General features: G+C 46.0%; 1 protein-coding gene across 1 annotated transcript; it reads right to left on the reverse strand.

Annotated features, from left to right (window-relative positions):
• Positions 1–4,313: 4,313 nt before the first annotated feature.
• LOC144587205 (uncharacterized) lies at positions 4,314–9,200 on the reverse strand. The gene is given in 2 exon segments (XM_078387013.1): positions 4,314–7,415; positions 7,418–9,200. Coding segments are annotated over 2 exon segments (1,980 nt in total). The 3' UTR covers positions 4,314–7,218.
• Positions 9,201–19,836: the final 10,636 nt, after the last annotated feature.

Consider the following 19,836-nt stretch of genomic DNA (forward strand, 5'->3'; position numbering starts at 1 on the left):
TCTTCATTTTGGACAGTTTCAAGCACTTATCGATGAGGTTCAGGCACAGTATAATTCTTTACTTATGTGCAACAATATCCGGTGGCTGAGCAGAGGACGGGTCCTGGAGAGATTTGTCGCCTGCTTGGATGAAATTAGGCTGTTTATGACTGAAAAGGAGCAAGGACAGCCACAGCTCACTGATACGGCCTGGCTTACTGACCTCATGTTTTTTACAGATTTTACGGCACACTTCAATGTACTGAACGAGAAACTCCAAGGTTTAGGGAAAACGGCAGAAAGGATGTTTTGTGACATCAGAACATTTGAGAGAAAGCTGCGGGTTTTTGAGAGAGACCTTGAAAGTGGGCAGCTGGACTATTTTCCCAATCTAAAAATGTATTTGGAAAATTCCGCAACATTTACGGACGATCCTACAAGCCATCAGGAAATCTGCAAGGAATTTTCGAGCCTTGTAGCAGCTGCAATGGAGAATTTTAGTAACAGATTTTTACAGTTCCGTAAGATGGAGACAACTCTGTGTTTTCTTACTTCTCCAGATAAAGCGAAATTTGAAGAACTTGATCTTTCCTGCTTACAGTGGTTAGATTTTGGAACTCTCGAAATGGAGCTATTGGAATTTCAAGAAACCTCTATCTGGAAAGATAAATTCTATGACCTGCGTGCGACACTGGAGAAGATAGAGTGCGAGGGGATGACAATGGACAGTGCAGTTGGTCGTTCTGAAAATGTAATCCTTAAAGTGTGGAATTCTCTGCCAAATTGTTTAAGTCAATGAAAGCCCTTGGGATTGCTCTTCTTACTTTGTTTGGGTCGTCTTATGCTTGGGAGCAGCTGTTTTCAGCTTTGAATGAGATCAACTCTGATGCCAGAAACAGACTGACAGAGGACCTCAGCGCTGCCTGCGTTGCTCTCAAACTAACGGCCTATGAGCCAAGGTTTGACAAATTATCAGCATGCATACAACACCAAAAAGCATGCCAAATTCAACGCACTAGGAGTTGTAGAAACAGGGAAAGGACCCGGGGTGAGGCTTGTCCCCTACAATGTCAGTCTGGCATATAACCACAAGCTGAGTAACACTTATCCAAAAACACATGCACATAATTATTTTAAAAGTTTATATAAATTACCTGGCTTCGGGTTACGTGTACAATGTATAACTTTAAACATTTTTTTCCCATTTTACTAGAGTTGATGGTTATTTTTCAGTAAAAAAAACTGTTTGTATTATTGAAATCTCTGTTATTGTGTTTTTCTTTTAAGACCAAAGGTGTTGATTAGTTCAGACCACTGTATGAGCTGTTTTTTCTAAACCAAAACTGTTTGCCATCACTGCCCTAGGACTTAATCGTGTGTGTGTTCTGTGTTTTCATGGAAAATCTGGCAGAGAGGAGGGCTAACCCGATCCCTCTCCAGACCAGATCCTGAGTTGAGGATCAACTCCAGGAGGGGTTGGGACGACTCCTCTCCTCCCCCCCCGGCTTGGCAGCTTCCTTGTTGTGTTGCTTGTGAACACAGACCGTCTTTTTCTGAAGGACAGGCAGGAGAGAAGCAGGACAGAGAAGCTGGTGGACTTTCCTCCGTGTGATCTTTCATAGCAGAGGCTGAAAGGGAGATAAATCTCCCCAGGAATGGTCTTCTGTTGGAAGTTGTTCTTCCCGCAGGGCCAAAACTGTTCTGGTCTTTGGTTTCTGAATGCACAATTTAGGGCCATCGGCTGTGCAGAAGACCTACCCCTCGCTCCTTCTTCCTAGGGATTCGCCCTCCTGCCTCCCATTTGTGGCTCTCCATGGGGTGGAGCAAAAAGAGACTTTGGAAAGAGGCTGAAGGCGCTTCAGTCCTTCCACACGGAGGGCAGGAGGAGAGAAGGACAGGAAAAGGTGATCCAGCCTCTTTGGATCTGGGGAGTTTCCCTCTCCCAGCGGGTCTTTTGCAGAGTGAATGGGTCTGAAGCATCAGTTCCAGACCAAGGGATCATGAAATGCTTTACAGCAAGGACAGCTAACACCAAGGCCCCCCACCCTCGGTGGCCGCCTTTCCAAGCCCCTGAGAGGTTTGGAGTGAGCTCCAAGGGAAGAGTGAAACCTAAGCGAGGTTGGGGGGTTGGAAGACAGCAGGCGAGAAAAGTCCTGAGATCTAAACTGCTCACTTTGGGTGGGCAACCCCATGACACACAGGGACCAAAATAACGAAGGGTCCCATGATAATGGAAGGACATAACCAGCAGAAATCGATCGGGTGACTGGAGAGGAGAGGTCGGTCTGGGTGGGCTTTCTGGGCGCCGGTGGGCTCAGAAGGCTGCTTGGGTCTCCGTCCTCCTTCCAAGCTGAAACGTTCTTCAAGGCGGGAGAACCGGTCAGTCCATTTGGAAATACAAATTAAAAAATGGAGAGACATAACAGGTCCTGCAGTCTTCCCATGCTGTGAGATTGCTTCTGACCCACGGTGAGAGAAGTGAGATGATTAAAGAGGTGTTCCCTATGGCTATTAGGGATGTGGTGGTGCTGCGGGTTAAACCACAGAAGCCTTTGTGCTGTAAGGTCAGAAGACCTGAAGTCATAAGATTGAATCCACGCGAAGGAGTGAGCCCCCATCGCCTGTCCCAGCTCCCACCAACCTAGTGGCTCAAAAACATGCAAAATACAAAAATGTGAGTAGATAAATAGGTACCACCACAGTGGGAAGGTCACGGCGTTCCGTGTCTAGTCGCGCTGGCCACGTGACCACGGAAGACTGTCTTCGGACAAATGCTAGCTCCATGGGTTGGAAACGGAGATGAGCACTGCCCCCTAGCGTCGGATGCGACTGGACAAATTGTGAAGGGGAACCTTTACCTTTACCCATGGCTAACCCATTCCCACTAGTTTCCTTGGTTGAGAAGACCTTTGAACCCAGGTCCCAACCCGACACTTTATCAAGGACACTGCGGTGCCCCTCCTAAGGGGGCTCTCGAGGTATGGGAGCAGTTCAAGGTGGGGTTCTCCCTCATTCCCAACTGTCAAGTCAGCTTCTGTGGCTGGAGGGATTTGAACCCAGGTCTCACAAGGCCTGGTCCAACACACGGCGAACCTCACTATTCGTGGGAAGAGTCACTCCCCCGAAGGAGAGGGAGTTGCCCAACCTACTTATGCCATGGCCGCCCATTCACAAGATTTCCCTCTTGTCTGGATTCAACCTCAGTCCATTTGCCCTCTTCCACCCCAGGACGTTCTCCAAGCAGCGTTCAAGGGTCGGAATAGCATCCACATCAGTTGGAAAAAAGGAGAGGTAAAGCTGGGTGTCATCAACTTATTGATGGCACCGGGCCCCACAATTCCAAATGACCTCACCCAGCAGCCTCAGATAGATTTTAAACAGCATTGGCAAGATGATCGACCCCTGAGGAACCCCACAATTGAGGATCCACAGGGCGGAAGTCATCTCTCCAAGCTGCACTCTCTGGAGACGGTCCTCCGTGAAGGAAAGGAGCCACACCAAAGTGAGGCCACTGATCCACAGCTCGGAGAGCTGCCCCAGTAGGATACCGTGGCCAACGATATCAAAGGCTGCTGAGATATCAAGGAGGACTCACAAGGAAATATTGCTCATCGGCCTCCCTCAGGAGGTTCTCCTGCAGGGTGACCAATGCTGACTGGAACGTGTCAAGGGCATCAGTGTTCTCCAGGAGGGCCTGGAGCTGATCAGCCACCACCCCCTCGATCACTTTACTCAAGAAGGAAACATTGCTGATGGGCCTACAATCCCCAACTTTGTCCAACACGAAATTAGGTTTCTTTTGAATGGAACCATGCCCTTCTGGAGAAACCCATTAATTTTTTTGCAGTGGCATATTCTGTTGTTACCAGTTTGGCTGCTTTGATGAGCTAAGCTTGGCAAGGGTCTAAAGATGAGGTGGTGGCAAGAGAGCGCACAAGCACTCTGTCCACCTCCTTGGACATCACAGGAAGAAAGCAAGTTAACCTCGCCAGACAAGACGAGGCACTGGCCACCTCAGCTACTGTCTGTAAAAAGGGATCAAGGGCTTCTGACTGAATGGTTTCTGACTGAAGCTGTTTCCTCACTCCTCACATATAAATGGTTTCTCCCCATATGAGTTCTTTCATGTAAACCAAGGTTATTGCTGTGACTGAAACTCTTTCCAAATTCCATGCAGAAATGTACAGTGGTGCCTCACAACACAAAGGTAATTCGTTCCGCAGTTAACGTTATCTTGCAAAAAATTCTTCTCGCGAAAAGTGTTTTCCCATCAGAATTCATTGAAATCTAACTAATGTGTTCCTATGGACAAAAAAAGTCAGAACAAAGTCAAATTTGGTTTACAAAGGGTTTATTACGTGCTCTTTAAAGCCATACATATAGTGCATATGATTAAAAAAATGCAATCAAAAAACTAACTTTTAAAACATCATAAGAAAACATTTAAAAATCAGCAAACATGAAGCAGGAAGAAAAAACGGAAAACATTCTTCTTGCAAAGCACGGCCATAGGAACATCTGTCCTGCGCGTCATCAACCCCATTGCCAAAACCATTTGTCTTGCGAGTTTTTTGTCCTACGAGGCACTTGTCTTGCAAGGGACTGTAGTTTCTCCCTTGTTTGAATTCTTTTATGTGTGTGTGTGTGTTTAGTCGTTTAGTCGTGTCCGACTCTTCGTGACCCCATGGACCAGAGCACGCCAGGCCCTCCTGTCTTCCACTGCCTCCCGGAGTTGTGGCAGGTTCATGTTGGTTGCTTCGCAGACACTGTCCAGCCATCTCATCCTCGGTCGTCCCCTTCTCCTCTTGCCATCACACCTTCCCAACATCAAGGTTTTTTCCAAGGACTCTTTTCTTCTCATGAGATGGCCAAAGTACTGGAGCCTCAGCTTCAGGATCTGTCCTTCAAGTGAGCATTCAGGGTTGATTTCCTTTAGAACTGATAGGTTTGTTCTCCTTGAAGTCCAGGGGATTCTCAAGAGCCTCCTCCAGCACCACAATTCAAAGGCATCAATTCTTCGGCGGTCTGCTTTCTTTATGGTCCAGCTCTCACTTCCATACATCACGACAGGAAAAACCATAGCTTTGACTATTCGGACTTTTGTCGGCAAGGTGATGTCTCTGCTTTTCAAGATGCTGTCAAGATTTGTCATCGCTTTCCTCCCAAGAAGAAGGCGCCTTTTAATTTCAGGGCTGCTGTCTCCATCTGCAGTGATCATGGAGCCCAGGAAGATAAAATTTGACACTGCCTCCATATCTTCCCCTTCTATTTCCCAGGAGGTGATGGGACCAGTGGCCATGATCTTAGTTTTTTTGATGTTGAGTTTCAGACCGTTTTTTGCACTCTCCTCTTTCACTCTCATTACAAGGTTCTTTAATTCCTCCTCACTTTCTGCCATCAGAGTGGTATCATCTGCATATCGGAGGTTGTTGATATTTCTTCCGGCAATCTTAATTCCGGCTTGGGTTTCTTCCAGTCCAGCCTTCCGCATGATGTATTCTGCATATAAGTTAAATAAGCTGTTAAATAACTGTTGCTTCCTGTCCCACATATAGGTTTCTCAGGAGACAGATCAAGTGGTCAGGCACTCCCATTTCTTTAAGAACTTGCCATAGTTTGCTGTGGTCCACACAGTCAAAGGCTTTCGCATAGTCAATGAAGCAGAAGTAGATATTTTTCTGGAACTCTCTGGCTTTCTCCATAATCCAGCGCAAGTTAGCAATTTGGTCTCGAGTTCCTCTGCCTCTTCGGAATCCAGCTTGTACTTCTGGGAGTTCTCGGTCCACATACTGCTGAAGCCTACCTTGTAGGATTTTGAGCATAACCTTGCTAGCGTGTGAAATGAGTGCAATTGTACGGTAGTTGGAGCATTCTTTGGCACTGCCTTTCTTTGGGATTGGGATGTAGACTGATCTTTTCCAATCCTCTGGCCACTGTTGAGTTTTCCAAACTTGCTGGCATATTGAATGTAGCACCTTAACAGCATCATCTTTCAAGATTTTAAATAGTTCAACTGGAATGCCATCACCTCCACTGGCCTTGTTGTTAGCCAGGCTTTCTAAGGCCCACATGACTTCGCTCTCCAGGATGTCTGGCTCAAGGTCAGCAACTACATTGTCTGGGTTGTCCGGGATATCCAAATCTTTCTGATATAATTCCTCTGTGTATTCTTGCCACCTTGTCTTGACGCCTTCTGCTTCTGTTAGCTCCTTCCCATTTTTGTCTTTTATCATGTTCATCTTTGCGCAAAATGTTCCTCTAATATGTCCAATTTTCCTGAACAGATCTCTGGTCTTTCCTTTTCTGTTATCTTCCTCTATTTCTTTGCATTGTTCATTTAAGAAGGCCCTCTTGTCTCTCCTTGCTATTCTTTGGAAGTCTGCATTCAAGTTTCTGTAACTTTCCCTATCTCCCTTGCATTTTGCTTCCCTTCTCCTCTCTGCTATTTCTAAGGCCTCGTTGGAAAGCCACTTTGCTTTCTTGCATTTCCTTTTCTTTGGGATGGTTTTCGTTGCTGCCTCCTGGACAATGTTACGAGCCTCTATCCAAAGTTCTTCAGGCACTCTGTCCACCAAATCTAGTTCCTTAAATCTGTTCTTTACTTCCACTGCATATTCATAAGGGATTTGGTTTAGATTATACCTGAGTGGCCCAGTGGTTTTTCCTAATCTCTTCAGTCTAAGCTTGAATTTTGCTATGAGAAGCTGATGATCAGAACCGCAGTCAGCTCCAGGTCTTGTTTTTGCTGACTGTATAGAGCTTCTCCATCTTTGGCTGCAGAGAATATAATCAATCTGATTTCGATATTGCTCATCTGGTGATTTCCATGTATAGAGTCGCCTCTTGTGTTGTTGGAAAAGAGTGTTTGTGATGACCAGCTTGTTCTCTTGACAAAACTCTATTAGCCTTTGTCCTGCTTCGTTCTGAACTCCAAGGCCAAACTTCCCTGTTGTTCCTTTTATCTCTTGGCTCCCTACTTTAGCATTCCATTCCCCTAGAATGAGAAGAACATCTTTCTTTGGTGTCAGTTCTAGAAGGTGTTGTAAATCTTCATAGAATTGTTCAATTTCAGTCTCCTCAGCAATGCTGGTTGGTGCATAAACTTGGATTATTGTGATGTTGAATGGTCTGCCTTGGATTCGTATTGACATCATTCTATCATGTATGCTAAGGTAACTGCTTCTATAGAATCTTTTTGCATATTCCATGCATTTATAACATTTCTCCCGTGTGAGTTCTTTAATGTTTAGTATATGATCTCCTATCACTGAAGCTTTTTCCACATTCCATGCATTTATAAGGTTTCTCACCAGTGTGAGTTTTTTGATGGGAACTCAGGTGACTGCTTTGAATGAAGCTCTTTCCACATTCCATGCATTTATAGGGTTTCTCCCCTGTGTGGGTTCTTTGATGGGAACTCAGGGCACTGCCTGAGTGTAGCTCTTTCCACATTCCATGCCTTTATAGGGTTGCTCTCCTGTGTGAGTTCTTTGATGGGAACTCAGGGCACTGACCTGAGTGAAGCTCCTTCCACATTCCATGCATTTATAGGGTTGCGCCCCTGTGTGAGTTCTTTGGTGTCTACTCAGGTTACTGCCGTGAGTGAAGCTCCTTCCACATTCCATGCATTTATAGGGTTTCTCCCTTGTGTGAGTTCTTTGATGGGAACTCAGGCCACTGCTTTGAGTGAAGCTCCTTCCACATTCCATGCATTTATAGGGTTGCTCTCCTGTGTGTGTTCTTAGATGAGAACTAAGTTTAGAGCTCAGAGTAAAGCTCTTTTCACATTCCAAGCATTTATACGGTTTCTCCCCAGTGTGAGTTCTTAGATGTTTAGTATATGATCCACTGTCACGGAAGCTTTTTTCACATTCCGTACATTTAAATGGTTTCTCTCCAGTGTGAGTTCTTCGATGGATACTTCGGTGACTCCTGCAACTGAAACTTTTTCCACATACCATGCATTTATATGGTTTCTCCCCTGTGTGAGTTCTTTGATGGGAATGCAGGCTACTGACCTGACTGAAGCTCTTTCCACATTCCATGCATTTATAGGGTTTCTCACCAGTGTGAGTTCTTTGATGTCTATTCAGTTGACCGCTGTGACTGAAGCACTTTCCACATTCCATGCATTCATATGGTTTCTCCCCAGTGTGAGATCTTTGATGGGAACTAAGGTGGCTGCTCTCACTGAAGCTCTTTCCACATTCCATGCATTTATATGGTTTCTCCCCTGTGTGAGTTCTTTGATGGCAATGCAGGTTAGAGCTCCAACTGAAGTTCTTTCCACATTCCATGCATTTATAAGGTTTCTCACCAGTGTGAGTTCTTTGATGGGAACTAAGGTGAATGTTTTGACTGAAGCTCTTTCCACATTCTGTACATTTATATGGTTTCTCTCCTGTATGAGTTCGTTGATGGGAACTCAGGTGACTGGTGTGACTGAAGCTCTTTCCACATTCTGTACATTTATATGGTTTCTCTCCTGTATGAGTTCGTTGATGGGAACTCAGGTGACTGGTGTGACTGAAGCTCTTTCCACATTCCATGCATTTATAGGGTTGCTCCCCTGTGTGAGTTCTTTGATGGGAACTCAGGGTACTGCTGCGACTGAAGCTCTTTCCACATTCCATGCATTTATAGGGTTGCTCCCCTGTGTGAGTTCTGTGATGGGAACTCAGGTGAGTGCTTTGACTGAAGCTCTTTCCACATTCCATGCATTTATATGGTTTCTCCCCAGTGTGAGTTCTTTGGTGTCTACTCAGGTTACTGCCGTGAGTGAAGCTCTTTCCACATTCCATGCATTTATACGGTTTCTCCCCTGTGAGAGTTCTTTGATGGGAACTCAGGGTACTGCCCTGAGTGAAGCTCTTTCCACATTCCGTGCCATTATAGGGTTGCTCTCCTGTGTGAGTTCTTTGATGGGAACTCAGGGCACTGGCCTGAGTGAAGCACTTTCCACATTCCATGCATTTAAATGGTTTGTCCCCAGTGTGAGTTCTTTGATGGGAACTAAGGTCAGAGCTCTGATTGAAGCTCTTCCCACATTCCATGCATTTATACGGTTTCTCCCCTGTGTGACTTCTTTGATGGGATCTAAGGTTCCTACTCTGAGTGAAGCTCTTTCCACATTCCATACATTTATATCGTTTCTCCCCTGTGTGAGTTTGTTGATCGAAACTAAGTTGGCTGCTGACTTGGAAGCTGTCTCTACACTCCATGTTTTTATAGTCTTCCTACTCTGTGAGTTATTTGTCGTCTACTGACACTAGTGGTAAGGCGGAGGCTCCGTCCAGATTCTGTGTATTTATATTGCTTTTTTTCACACGAGTTCTTTCATGTAAATTTAGGCGAGTTTCTCCTCTTTTCAGTGGCAGAAGAAGTAGATCCATATAATTTTGATTCTCCTGTTTCTTACCTGATGGAGAAAAAAAGAGAGAAGATGCCATGAGGAGTGCAGAACAGAAGGAAATCTCTCTGGGGATCAAGTGAAGGGTTTGGTTGTCGTGGGTTTTTCGGGCTCTTTGGCCATGTTCTGAAGGTTGTTCTTCCTGACGTTTCGCCAGTCTCTGTGGCCGGCATCTTCAGAGGACAGCAAGTTGTCCTCTGAAGATGCCGGCCACAGAAACTGGCGAAACGTCAGGAAGAACAACCTTCAGAACACGGCCAGAGCCCGAAAAACCCACAACAAGCATTAGATCCCGGCTGTGAAAGCCTTCGCGAATACATTCAAGGGTTTGGCTCTGTCTGTCAGAATATAAAAATTTTGTAGGCCTGAACCTGAATAAATGTATTATTAACGAGCTGCCATTGTGCACAGATGTGAGTATGCTGAGTCACTCTGAAGATGATGCAATGTCTGGAAATAAGAAGACACCAGGTGCAGAAGATGAAGTCATGTGTCTTCTGATTGGACTAGAGATGCCATGTACATGTATATAAGAGAACAGTGTGTATCATTTTCTTTCTTCACCATTTGCTGCTATCCACTATGTCCGTTTGTGTAAAGAGTTCTGATGTGATGCCTGCCTGTAAATACTTGTAAATACTGTAAATACAACCGTCTTGCAAAAGAAGAACTTGTAAGTGTCTTCAATAACTCTGCATTTTCTTGTTGCCAAATCTGTGACACTGTCTACGACTGTCATGAGAAAGGAGGAAGGAGAGAGTCAAGTTCCTTGTGGCTTCATTTCAAGTCCTCACATGGCTTCCAATTTTTTTCTGAATAAAATATTAGGGGTAGAAAAGACTTCAGAATGCTTTGCTTTTTCTAAAGCAGGCAGACACTGCTACGAAAATGAAAAGTTTCTTTTTTCAAGAACTCAATAAGATAATTATGAGATTTGTATGGCAAGGTAAAAAACCAAGAATTAAAATTAAAGAAATGCAAGATGCCAAACAGAGGGCAGGTTTTGGTCTTCCAGACTGGGTTTTGTACTATAGATCCTGCGTATTAGACTGGATACAAGAATGGATAATTTTGGAAAATGATAGATTACTCAACTTGGAAGGACTTGTTCTGCAGAGTGGATGACATGCTTTTCTGTGGTATGAAAAAGACAAAGTACAAAACATTTGAATTCACATAAGATAAGAAGAGCTTTGGTAGGGACCTGGACAAAGATTATTCAACCAATCTACCAAAATACCAGTATGGGTATCACCTATAGAGGCCTTTACTCAACCCAATCTAATGACGAAAGTCAAGCTCCTAAGATATCAAGACTTATTGAAAAAGGACCGTGAGCTAAGGTCTAAAGAAGAGTTGGAAATACAGAATATATATATAGACTGGTGGTCCAGAGCAGTGGTTCTTAACCTTTTTGAAAGAAATGCCCCCTTGAGCCATTGAGGAAGTTATCTGCCCCCCTCCCTGCAGCGATATCTCATTCATTCATTCATTCATTCATTCATTCATTCATTCATTCATTCAATACACTTAAATCCAATGACCCATGAAAATAAAATTCAATTGCAAGAAAATGAAATGCCGAAAAAAACAGTAACATTTAATAATTTAGTTACAAATGAATTTTAAGATGCAAAAAGAAATATAAAAAGGGCATAAAAACAAACCGCGACCAAGAAGTAAAAATTTCAAAACGAAAACTCTGAAATTAAATTAAGATTCGAGGAAAACATATATTCATGCACACTATTAAAAGGGTTAAAAAAGACACAAAGAAAAATTGTACAAAAGAAAAGCAACAAAAATCAGAGCAACAATATATATATCTACACAAAAAGTTTACATGAAGAGCACACACACAAAATTGAAACCATAAACCCGAGAAACCAAAATATAATATCGAACTGGAGTGCACATTAAAAAGGTACAATACAAAGATACTCACAAAATGTTTTACAGAGCACAACAAGAATTCAAAAACGAAGCAAACATCATCACACTGTATAACAACAAAGGAGACAGGGGCGACTGCAATAACTACCATGGCATCTCTCTTCTTAGCGTTGTAGGGAAGCTGCTTGCCCATGTTGTGCTGAAGAGGCTCCAGGTGCTTGCAGACAGAGTCTATCCAGAATCACAGTGTGGATTTCGAGCTAATAGATCCACCACTGACATGGTATTCTCCCTCAGACAGTTGCAGGAGAAATGCAGGGAACAACAACAGCCACTCTTTGTGGTCTTCATAGATCTCACAAAGGTCTTTGATTTGGTTAGCAGGGGTGGCCTTTTAAAAATACTTCCCAAGATTGGATGTCCACCTCAAGTCCTTAACATCATCAGGTCCTTTCATGAGGGAATGAAGGGCACTGTAGTTTTTGATGGCTCAACATCAGATCCCGTTGACATCTGATTCCAAAAGATCTCTGTAGCGAGCAGCTCTGCCCTCACCTATCCGTCACAGCTGAACAGTGAAGAAGGAGCTTATGAGTGGGCGGAAGGCGGAGCTAAGGAGGGAGGGGGCTGGATATAAAGGCGGGTGTATGGAGTACGAGGGGAGATTCTGTGAGGGAGACAGTTTGAAACGTAAAAGTGAACTAAGAGTGAGTTAGAGGTCTGTAAGAACACTGAATGGAACAGAGAGTTAATAGAGTTTTAGAGTTAAAACAGAATTGATTCAAATACCAGTGATTATCAACCTATGATTTACCTATTGAATATTAATTATATATCAACTTCCCTGATCTAATAAATGACTTAAGTTTTAAAGGCACACAAGTCTCCATGATTTAATGATATTAAAGCAGCAATACCTGATGGCAGCGAAGAAAGAAGAAGGGCAAGAACCTCGTGAAGGCCTGGGGAAATAGGAGCTTCAGAGTTAATTGCCACAATCTCCTGTATGGAGAATTAGTGCAGCAAAATTGCCCCAGAGGGAGACCACAGCTGCAATACAAGGAGATCTGCAAACGGGATCTGAAGGCCTTAAGAATGGACCTCAACAGATGGGAAACTGACATCTGAGCGTTCAGCCTGGAGGCAGGCGTTGCATCATGGCCTCTCGCAATTTGAAGAGACCCTTGTCTGGCAGGCCAAGGCAAAGAGGGAGTCCCGAAAGCAGCAAAATCAAGGAGCTGGACAGGGGACAGATTGTATTTGTCTTCAGTGTGGAAGGGATGGTTACTTTCGAATTGGCCTTCTCAGCCCCACTAGATGCTGTTCCAAGTCCTCCATACAGAGCACGTTACCATAGTCTCTCGAGACTGAAGGATGCCTAATCAATCAATCACCCATGGGCAAAACACAAAAGAAGACATGAAAATGAAAAAAGGGTGCTGAGGTTTTTATGCAGTGGAAGTCACTCCACTGACAGAAGGCACTGTCCCATTTCAGAAGAGGGGACACTTTTCAGTGATGCCCCTCCCTCTTGCAGGCCAGATCTGCTGTTAAGTGTGAGTTGGGTAACTGAGCTTGGTGTGGTGGCAATGGAGAATGAGGGCAGCACAGGAGAAAGAAAATTGGGGTAGGGAGTCATGAGTGCAGCTGAAGACCTGGAACCAGAAGGGTTAACTGAGGCTGAAGAGAATGCTGAGCAATCAGAAACACCTGAATTGCCTCCAGATTCTCCTTCCCCAGCAGATAAGCTTCGGGCCAGGCTTCGGGGAAGACTTAAGGCAAAAAGGTCAGAGGATCGTTTGAAGGCTGTCCACAGAGACATTCATTGAACTAGCCTTGAGTACTGAAAGGATGGAAAGGTTTCCAGCAGCTCAAGGGGCTGTTTTGCTATAAAAGCAGCTCCTAGCCAGCTAGAATTCCATGGAAGCAACGTCAAAACCTCTGGCTTGCATCTATGCTCCTACAACCTTGAACTGTGTTTCCTGGACTCTTGACTCTGGACTCTGACCTTGGACTGCATTGTGTGTTTGACTCTGGACTCTGACCTTGGACTACATTGTGTGTTTGACTCTGGACTACGTTCTGTGAGTTGATTTGGTATTTGGATATCGGCTTTGCATTTCTAGTATTCCTGACTTTGGACTGGCTTATTGGACCTCGGCTGTTGTAGCCCACAGGAATGTGACAGATTGCTTCCACCCCCACACTTTCCCCCAAAATGGAGGGAAAAGCAAGCGAAGACTCAGGTCTGCTGAATGCTGTGCTTGCTCAAGTGCAAGTTCTCACCCAGACAGTGGCACAGCTTCAGCAGCAACAGCTACAATTCCAAGCTGATGCTGCTTCTCCGGCCAAGTGTCCTGTGCTTCCTCCCAAGAAATCTGAAGGAAGTATGGAGGAGTTTCCAGCATTCTTGGCACAGTGTAAGCTGTATATTGAGCTGCGCGCCAGAGACTTTCCCACAGACAAAACTAAGGTATGCTTTATAATCAGTCTACTCAAGGGACAGGCAGCTAAATGGGCAACTCCTCTACTCCTTGCTCCTTCACCCCTGTTAACTAATTACCAGGGTTTTCTGGAACATATCTCAGCCGCCTTTGCTAACCCCTTGCAAGCTGCTACTGCTAACAGAAAGATTTGGGCCCTGAAACAGGGAAAGGCTTCGGTCTCCCAGTATTCTACTGAGTTCAGATTCTTGGCTCAAGATCTACTCTGGAATGAGGCAGCTCATATGGATCAATATATGGAAGGGTTAACTGATGGGATCCTGGATGAGCTGGCACGTGTAGATCGACCCAACACGCTGCAAGAACTAATTACTCTATGCTTACGCATTGATGGCTGCCTGGAGAGCCGACGCTTAGCACAGGGTGGTTCCCGTCTCCTGCAGTTACCCTTGACAGCCCCCAATACTAGACCGGCGGATTCTGAACCTATGCAATTGGGAGCAGCTCGGCCCTGCCTCAGCCCTGAGGAAAAAACATGACGCCACTCCCAGAATCTTTGTCTGTACTGTGGGGGAGCAGGACACTTTGCTTCTGGCTGCTTGGTTAAGCAGCGTAACCTCCGCTCTGTGAAATCATTGACAGTAAAGAATTGCCCCATGTCTGAATGGACCCTCAGACGTAGGGCACTTAGCTGGGTCTCCTGAACCATACCTTAACATCCCGGGACCATTCCTTGTACTAGTTAAACTCTGCCTGCCGGATGGACGTTGTTTGTTTGTTCATGCCATGATCGACTCTGGGGCTGATCGCTGTTTCATCAACACAACTTTCGTGAAACAGCACCAGATCCCTGTACAAGAGATCCCGACCCTAGTCGAATCCATAGATGGACATCTCCTCCACTCTGGTCCTGTGACCCAAGAAACCGAACCGGTCATCCTCCAGGTTCAACAGCATCAGGAGCAACTACAGTTCAACATTGCCCGCATGCCCCGTTTTCCACTTATTTTGGGACTTTCCTGGCTCCGAACCCATAACCCCCTAATGGACTGGACACAAGGAGAGTTAAGTTTCAGGGACCCGTGTCCGCATCTAGGTCCACCAACTACCTTGGCCGCAGCAGGGTCAACCGACAAGTCAGTGATACCCTCGGATTATGAGGATTTTGCTGATGTCTTCAAGGAGAAGGGGGCTGACCAACTACCTCTGCACCAACCCTTTGACTGTGCTATCAATTTGGTGCCTGGGGCACCGCTTCCTGTGGCACGGATTTACCCCATGTCGGAACCCGAACTCGCAGCCTTGAGGGCCTTTCTTGATAAAAATCTGTAACGGGGATTCATCCGGCCATCCACGTCACCCCTGTCTGCACCTGTCATCTTTGTTAAAAAGAAGGGTGGGGAGCTCCGCCCCTGCAATGATTACAGAGCCCTGAACAAGGTAACTATTAGAGACCGCTATCCTCTACCATTGATCGGCGAACTTCTGGATCGCCTTAAAGGGGCACAAATTTACACCAAGTTGGATCTCCGTGGCGCCTATAATTTATTATTATTATTATTATTATTATTATTATTATTATTATTATTATTATTATTATTATTATTATTATTATTATTATTATTATTATTATTATTATTATTATTATTTATTTATTTATTTTATTTATATCCCGCTTATCTGATCAGCAGACCACTCTAGGCGGCTTACAACAGGGATAAAACAATAGCTAATGCAACTTATATAAAAACATATTCAACAATTAGATCGAACGCAAGGAGGGAAAAAAAAAGAGAGGAATCAGAGATTCGTGCTGGTGACGAGTGGAAGACGGCTTTTGGAACACATTATGGCCAGCATGAATACCTGGTCATGCCTTTCGGATGAACCAACGCTCCAGCGGTGTTCCAGCAGTTCATGAATGTTATCTTTCGGGACTTGCTCGATCGCTTTGTAATCATCTACCTGGATGACATTCTGATTTATTCCAGAGACCCCGCTCAGCACACGGATCATGTTCGCCAGGTTTTACAACAGTTACGAGAACAATTCTACGCTAAGCTGGAGAAATGTGAATTTAACCTGCAAGAAGTTGAGTTCCTGGGTCACATTGTATCTCCCCAAGGGATCTGGATGGACCCAAAGAAGATAGAGACGATACTGAACTGGCAGAAACCTCGGAACCGTAAGGACGTACAATGGTTTCTCGGCTTCGCGAATTATTACTTTCAGTTTATACCATCTTACGCGGATGTAACCACACCACTGACCCTCCTCCTCTGGCCCAAAGAGCCGTTTCTTTGGACTCCGGAGGCAGAACATGCCTTTATCACACTAAAAACCTGCTTTACTACTGAGCCCCTCCTACGCTATCCAGATCCACGGCTTCGTTCGTTCGTTTAGTCGTTTAGTCGTGTCCGACTCTTCGTGACACCATGGACCAGAGCACGCCAGGCCCTCCTATCTTCTACTGCCTCCCGGAGTTGAGTAGGAACTGGCAATGCCACTCCAGTATCTTTGCCAAGAATGCCCCATGATCAGAAACAAAAGATCCACGGCTACAGTTTACCATACAAACAGATACCTCCAGTGTCGCCCTGGGTGCAATATTGTCCCAGCGGGAGGACCCCTCACAACCACTGCAGCCCTGTGCGTTCTACTCCCAGCAGTTCACACCCTCGGAGTGCAATTACACCATCTGGGAGCGGGAACTTCTGGCCATCAAAGCTGCTTTCAAGGTTTGGAGGCATTAGAAACCTGGAACACTTACGAACTGCCCGACGCCTTAACCAACGCCAAATCCGATGGAGTCTCTTTTTCTCCTGATTCGACTTCTGTATCAACTATGTCCCACATACCCAGAATCAGAAAGCTGATGCCTTGTCACGCAAACCGGAATACGCGGTTCCAACATCTGAAGAACCTCCGATCACACCTATCCTGTCTCCTTCAGTCTTTGCAGCCGTAACCACTCACTCCTCCCTGGCTGAAGAGATTCGAGCCAGTCGAGCTCAAGATCCCTGGGCCAAGCAATGTCTGCAGGAACTTCAAGACGGCTCTGTCAATGACTTTACCAACCACCAAGGCCTCCTATTACATCGTGGATGCTTATATACTCCTCCGGGGCCCCTCCGAACCAATGTCCTCCATCTGACTCATGATTCTCCACCTGTGGAACATTTTGGTCAGTACAAAACTCTGCACTTGCTCACATGGGAGTTTTGGTGGTCCCAGGTTTGAGCTGATGTCGCCCGATATGTTGCTTCCTGTGAGGTTTGTCGTCGAGCTAAAGACGTACCCGCCAAACCTTCAAGTCTGCTACAACCATTACCTGTACCGGCCAGCCCTTGGGACACGGTATCTTTGGATTTTATCACAGATCTCCCACGGTCACAAGGGTATACCTGTGTCTTAGTAATAGTGGACCTGTTTACTAAGATGGCTCATTTTGTCCCGTGTTCCAAATCTCCCACAGCTCCTGACACCGCCCAACTCTACCTCCATCATGTTTTCCATCTACATGGGCTCCCGCTGCATCTAATTTCTGACCATGGTTCCCAATTCACTTCCCAGTTCTGGCAAGCCTTACAAACCAGTTTGGTTACCCAGGTGCACTTGTCGTCGGCATATCACCTCCAAACAGATGGACAGACCGAGCGTACCAATGCCACTCTAGAACAATATCTCTGTTGCTACGCCTGTTATCAGCAAGATAATTGGGCTACCCTGTTACCCCTGGCGGAATTTGCTTACAATAACGCTGTACACACATCTACAGAACAGACACCATTTGAAGCCAACTATGGGTATCATCCTCGTTTTTCCCCGGCTACTCTACCATCAACCATGGTTCCTGCTGCCGATACCCATATACGCGAGTTGCAGGCCCTCCAAGACTTACTCCGAGAGCAGCTTCAGCAGGCTAAAGAAGCTTATAAGACAGCGGCCAACTGAAAGCGACAAGAAGGGGTACCTCTGAAACCAGGAGATCAGGTCTGGCTTTCCATCCGTTACCTCCGCCGACCTGGCCGATCCCGTAAGTTGGACCCTCGGTTTATAGGACCCTATGTAATCCTGGAACAAATCAACCCTGTTGCCTTCCGGCTACAACTTCCAGATACTTTCCGTATCCACCCAGTTTTCCATCCATCTCTCCTTGTTCCTGTCTCAGCACCGGACCCTGCCTGACCTTCGCCCCCGGCTCTACCTCCACCTATTCTGATCGATGGCGAGGAAGAATATGAGGTCCGTCAGATCCTAGACTCCCAAATCCACCGAGGAGGTCTTCAGTATTTTGTAGATTGGGAACGTTACGGTCCTGAGGATCGAACGTGGGAACCCGCCAGTAATCTACACGCCCCTGATTTGATACGGCAGTTCCATGCTACCTATCCCAATCGACCCGGCCCATCTGAAGGGGGGAAGCCTAGGGGAGGGGCATAGTGTCATGAGTGTAGCTGAAGACCTGGAACCAGAAGGGTTAACTGAGGCTGAAGAGAATGCTGAGCAATCAGAAACACCTGAATTGCCTCCAGATTCTCCTTCTCCAGCAGACAAGCTTCGGGCCAGGCTTCGGGGAAGACTTAAGGCAAAAAGGTCAGAGGATCATTCGAAGGCTGTCCACAGAGACATTTGTTCCACTAGCCCTGAGTACTGAAAGGATGGAAAGGTTTCCAGCAGCTCAAGGGGCTGTTTTGCTATAAAAGCAGCTCCTAGTCAGCTAGAATTCCATGGAAGCAACAAGTCAAAACCTCTGGCTTGCATCTACGCTACTACAACCTTGAACCATGTTTCCTGGACTCCTGACTCTGGACTCTGACCTTGGACTGCATTGTGTGTTTGACTAGGGACTCTGACCTTGGACTACATTGTGTGTTTGACTCTGGACTACGTTCTGTGAGTTGATTTGGTATTTGGATATCGGCTTTGCATTTCTAGTATTCCTGACTTTGGACTGGCTTATCGGACCATGGCTGTTGTAACCCCCGGGAACGTGACATAGGGAAGTGATCTTACAGCTGCTACCCGGCTTTTATACTCTCCTTCTGTCTTATCTTTTGTTTTTTCTACTTATTTTCCTTTCCCTGAATTGCCTTTTTCCCCTACCTCTCCTAAAGTGCTGGGAGTGAGCTCGGAAAGAGCTCTGAATCCTGGGCTGCAGGCTGTGAGGTTTGAGTCAGAGTGGAGGGAGTCAAACAGAGCCGGAGCTCAGGACACGGGGGTCGACTGCAGATTGCTCGGTGGACCTCGGAGGCTCCCTGTTTGATCCTGGGATGCATCCTAGCGGAGGACCCAGTAGCTGGCATCTGGAGACCGGTGAGATCCCCCTGACGGAGTGGGTGGACAGAGTGCCGGGATCAGAAGCAGCCAGGAGGGCGCAGGGTCTTTGCAAGAGTCAGAGAGAGCCTGTGAGGTTGCTGGAGCATTGGAACGCTGGCACCATGTTGGAATTTTCTTTCTTCAGGTCCTCCTTTCTTCACCTGCTCTCGTTTGCCCAGCAAAGATGTTTCCCTAGCCGGCCTTCAAGGGTGGAAAATGGCAGGGACTGAGCTCTTTCCAGCCTGGACTTCGGTGCTTATGATCCTGCTTGTGCACTTCATTGCGAACTCTGAGCCTGAGATCTGTGGGTCCTACCCCTCTAGAAAAAACCACAAAAAAGGGCCATCATTAACACCATTAAGTTTAATAACATCAAAAAGGACAAGGCCACGTGGTGGAGAAAGACAGTTATGGGTTGTTAGGCATCCTTCAGTCTCGAAAGACTATGGTAGCGTGCTCTGTATGGAGGGCTTGGAACAGCGCCTAGTGTGGCTGAGAAGGCCAATTCGAGAGTGACAGTCCCTTCCACACTGAAGACAACTCCAGTCTGTCCCCTGTCCGGCTCCCTGGTTTTGCTGCTTTTGTGACTTCCTCTTTGCCTCGGCCTGCTGGGCAAGGGTCTCTTCAAATTGGGAGAGGCCGTGATGCACCGCCTGCCTCCAGGCTGAACGCTCAGATGTCAGGTTTTCCCATCTGTTGAGGTCTATTCCTAAGGCCTTCAGATCCCGCTTGCAGATGTCCTTGTATCGCAGTTGTGGTCTCCCTCTGGGGCGCTTTCCCTGCACTAATTCT

The sequence above is a fragment of the Pogona vitticeps genome, chromosome 2 (assembly GCF_051106095.1).
Source record: "Pogona vitticeps strain Pit_001003342236 chromosome 2, PviZW2.1, whole genome shotgun sequence".
Lineage (NCBI taxonomy): Eukaryota > Metazoa > Chordata > Lepidosauria > Squamata > Agamidae > Pogona > Pogona vitticeps.